General features: G+C 35.3%; 1 protein-coding gene across 1 annotated transcript in view; it reads right to left on the minus strand.

The window, feature by feature from the left end:
• LOC144452534 (WD repeat and FYVE domain-containing protein 3-like) overlaps positions 1-5,000 on the minus strand; it is a 69,052-nt gene that overhangs the window by 35,955 nt on the left and 28,097 nt on the right. Inside the window, exons 34-35 of the mRNA XM_078143634.1 lie at positions 4,749-4,889; positions 4,087-4,260 (exon numbers count right to left, since the gene is read on the minus strand). Of these exons, the coding sequence (XP_077999760.1) occupies positions 4,087-4,260; positions 4,749-4,889 (315 nt within the window). The remainder of the gene's footprint in view (positions 1-4,086; positions 4,261-4,748; positions 4,890-5,000) is intronic.

Genomic DNA, 5,000 nt, shown 5'->3' on the forward strand with positions numbered 1-5,000 from the left:
AACTAACTTTGTTCAACAACTAATCTTTCCTAGGACATCATCAGAAATCACAAAAATGTAACAAATGTGGACGTTGGTTTGATTTTGTACACATAGTAGGGTAGCATTTCTGATAACATATATTATCTTGCAGTGTACATTTTCGGGGATTGACAATGTTTACACCACGTTGATTACAGGGTGATTAGATTCACACAACAGAGGAACTACTACCATCCACTTGTGTAATCTACCACGCCGAAGAACAATAGTTGTGTCTGTCTTAATAAATCAAGACATCGATTGCAAGAGTAGTAATATTGTAAATATCAACCATGATACATTTACATATACTACTAAAGGAATTTATTAAACATTACATGATTAATATGACTTTTATGTAAATACGAACTCAGAAAAAGTTACAAAATTAATATATCTGAACACTTGCGGAGATGACCGATGTCACCAACTGTATATGTCACAGTGCATGATGGGATTAGTTAAAGTGAAAGTGAAGTATCAGTCTATTTCCATAACTCTCAAACTGAATGGGTCTCTTAAGACACAAAGTCTCATAAATAGGTGTGCAACCTTGGTAAGGGTGTAATTACACCTGACATATATCAAACCGTGTGTCCACTGGCAACTGACTCAGTCAACATGCCATACAACACCAGGGGTATACCAAACTGTGCATCCACTAGCAACTGACCCAGTCAACAAGCCATATCACACCAGGGGTATACCAAACTGTGCATCCACTGGCAACTGACCTGGTCAACTAGCCATATCACACCAGGGGTATACCAAACCTTGCATCCACTGGCAACTGACCTGGTCAACTAGCCATATACCCTACTTGGTGTGTGAGTAGGTCACTTCCGGAAAATCCCAATGGCTCTGAGAAGTTGGTAAGACTTTTTGCTATTACTATAGTACCAAAATGCTAACAACCCAAAACATCACTCCCAACAGTGAACTTAACACAAGTATCATCACAGACCTCTGATGGATTAGCTAGACACACATATCACCACAAATCTCACGGATTAGGCAAAAATAAAAAAAATGTGTGTTTCTAATAACCCAACCAATCCTAGCTTAAGTTTAAAAACAAACATTTAAAAAAAATTTAAAACAAAAAGACAAGAAATTCTTTGTCTTCTTGACCATCATGTACGTATGTTTTCTTTCCCCAGTTATGTCTGTACATCTTTCATCAAATTATCACAGATGTGGTATTCTGACCAACATTTTCTTTGTTTTGGGGTTGAGGTAATACTTTTCAAAAATAAAAACAATTAAAAAGATACAAATAATATAAAATTTTGACTTATCTACCCTACTTTCTGAAGGCCATGTTATTGGAAACACACAATTTATTTTCACCTTTATAGCGAGACACAGATGTCACCATGAATTAGACAAATGACATTAACACCTTAGCTTTGAAATATTTATCAATATGGCATGTCACTTTAGAACTGATATGTCAACTGATGAAATTGATACCAAAGTCTAAATTTTACATTATGAACGAAGTGTGAACTTTACATTATACTCTGGTGATGCAAAGGATTGCCTCATGTTGTGATAGAAAGTTTACTTGTTGGGTTTTGTGTGTGTGTGTGTTTTTGCAGTATAGCACTAGTGTTGCTTCAACTACGACATTATTGTTGGCTACTTTGTATCTGCTTTCATTAGTGTTTGTCCTGTCATCATCCTACAAGCAAGGGTTAATATATTGATGAATCATTTTTGGACTTGTCAATTGGACTGATCCATGCCATCATTTCATCAAAACTTGCTTTTTCATACTGTGTTCAAAACACTGCAGCCAGGATTGTTTAACACATCAAGACATTTAACCATATCTAGTCTAGTGCTATACATGCTACAATACTCTCTATTGTTTATTCAAATGGATTTCTCTAGAACAGAATTCTATTGTTACCACCAACTACTGAAATTTGCTGTTTTGGCCCGACTTTGAGAGGGTCTAGTTGTAATACAGAGGTTCACAAAACCATATCATTTCTGTTATGGTTGTATCACATACATGAACGATCACTATCTTGCTTATTTTTGGAGAAAATAATGGCTCAACAACTCCCGCAACTGACCTTCTTTGGGCAAAGTGTGCCTGGATACGATATGGCATAGCACACGATTAGCGCACGAATGTGAGGGCGCTGTCCCCACTGAATTACAATGGCGGCAATATGAAAGTGACACTGAGTATATGATAATACAGACATTGATATTTCTATATGTAACAACTTGAGACAATCCCTCACAGTGCATATTTCAAAAAAAGCTGTGAAAACAAATGCTTTGCAAACACAAACAAACTGAAACAAATCATAAATAATGCTGATAGTTGGCACATACCACCACAAATTCTTCTAGAATATTGCTGCCCTTTGAAAAAAATGAGAAAATAAAAACAGCCAGCAAATTAAAGTGATATCATATTTTATGAATATCAAGCAAATATATTTTTTCATCTAGTTTGAATAAAATTGGTGAAAAGACAGTGCTCGACCAGCCATGCAAAAATTGAATTTCAGTCAGTAAGCTCAATATCACGAAAAAATGTTTACTTTTGTATGGAGTTTGATATATAAAGACTCAGTTAGACATACAATTGTAAGATTTAAAAAAAAAATTCTTCTATGAAAAATGTGAAAAAAGCATACTTGTTATATATTTTTGTACTATGCACTGTATTTTTTACTATTTCACTACATAATTAGATATGATTCCCCAATACATGTCTTTGTTCAGCCAAGGAAAATACGAGTGACCTAAGGGGCCTTCGATAACCCTTAGTTCACAAGTATTTTCCAAGAAAAATATTGGAGAATAACATAATTATACCAGCACCAGTAATATCAAAGAAAAATAAGGGAAAGTGATGACAATACATTTTGACTTATATTTCGAACAGAGCAGAACCAGTGATGTAGATACATGTTGTTGTGACATAGACGTACGCTGTCATGATGTAGAACGGCCAGAGTATATATTCCATATTTTTTTATTGAACCTGGCTCGTGCATGGTATAATATTCTGTGTATGAAACCCTGATCCCTTTCCAAAAATACTGTGTTACATATTTTAAAATAAAAAAATTCAGTCCATAATGAACTATCAAACTCCATACGATTATGAAATAGTGTGTACAAAAAAACTTTTGAAATAAATGTGAATAGTATAAGCATTACTATTGAGTGGAATTTAATCTACAGCCCTGTCCACATGTGAATCAGTTCAAAAACGATTCATTAGTTAAATTAAATTCAAACCAGGTTCTGTCAACATGAGAAAACTGAGCGATGGGTGTGTATTGATTTACTGTTCCCATACACCAGATTTTTGAATCAGTTTACTTTAAAATGCTGATGTTAAGTCATAGAGTACTGTGGATCATTCCTATGATGACATTTTCAAAAGTACTGTCGGTCACTGCTGTAACGTGCATCTCAATGTATTGAGTCAGTGCTATGACGACACTTCATTCAACATGGATTATAGTTCATCGTAAACAGCTCAGCAGTTAGTTCTCATTCAAAGACTGAGAGCCTCTGGGATAAACAAGGCTGACTTCAACATGAGAGATCCCTCCATTTAAAATTAACCAAAATAATTGTGATAGCGATAACTGCCAAGTTCGTTTTGGGTGAATTGCATGAGAAGTGTCCCACTATTTGTCAAATAAATGATGTCAGCGTACAAAAATACTCAGGACGTAATGAAGATATGGTTGGTATTAAATTTGACAGAACAAATTGACCTCAAGGTCACGATTCAAGTGTCCAGCCACACATCATGGACTTGAATTGCATGAAAATCTGAACTGGTTCGAATTCAGTTGTAATTGTCTCAAAATGAATTGGATTCAAACCAATTTACAGCTGCCGACATCGAAGTATTGAAGAACGGTTCCGTTCGTCAATGCTTCGATGTCGGCAGTTGTACTTCAAAACAGTTCAAGCCCAACCATTTTTTTTGGAGAATGTGAGGACAAGATATAGACTTTGAACTGATTTCGAACCAATTCTGATTTTCATGTGGGAACAATTATACAATGTATCACATACCTGGTCAGAGCACGGCCTCATTGGAAACAATGTAGCAGCCAGGGCACACAGAAAATCACTACTCATACAGATGGGTATAAAGTCTGCAGTATTATGGTACAGGAACAATAAGAATTGTATCAAAGTCACTGGGTACTCTCGTAACCAACAACCATCATCCTCCGTCTGCCAATTCTGAAATATCAATAAAGACATCGTCAAATATGAAAGTTGGCAACCAAGTAAATAAACAGAGTGAAGATACAAAAGCTGCATTAGCTGTAACTAGATGATTTTTTTGAAACTCTTTTATTAGATATGAAGACTTACTTGTAATATCGTACACCAAGAACAGTATTAAATCACCTGTGAGTAAATATATTCACATAGCCCTACATACATGTACAATATGGTAAAATAAATCCAATCAAGTCAATTTGGGGTCCGCACCCAAAAATCATGCCCCAATGCAATCATGACTTCAACCTGTTGCTGTACTACATACAGATACAATGACCCCTAATAAAATTCTAATTATTGGAATTTTAACAATTTTCAGCCAATATATTGTTGGTTTCCAGATTAAAAAATAATATCCCTGCCAGTGCAAGTTTAAACAAAACAAATCAAAACAGAACAGTACAGAATAAAACTGCAAAGTAATTAGACAGCAGTCTTCTTACCTGATTTAACATACTTCTAATCATTGTTAGAATGACCAGTGCACTATCTGTACATAGATTATTATGTGTTGCTTGGTATCGTCCACCTGGTTGACTGGCTGCCACACCAAAGATGAACTTCCATATAGAATCTAAATCAAGCTGTCAGACAAAATAAATACACACAGTCATTACATCTGGATCAACATATTACCTAACAAGTCTTCTGTGTTCAAAGACATAGCTCCCAACACTACATGGAATGTGTTGTCA

The sequence above is a fragment of the Glandiceps talaboti genome, chromosome 22 (assembly GCF_964340395.1).
Source record: "Glandiceps talaboti chromosome 22, keGlaTala1.1, whole genome shotgun sequence".
NCBI lineage: Eukaryota > Metazoa > Hemichordata > Enteropneusta > Spengelidae > Glandiceps > Glandiceps talaboti.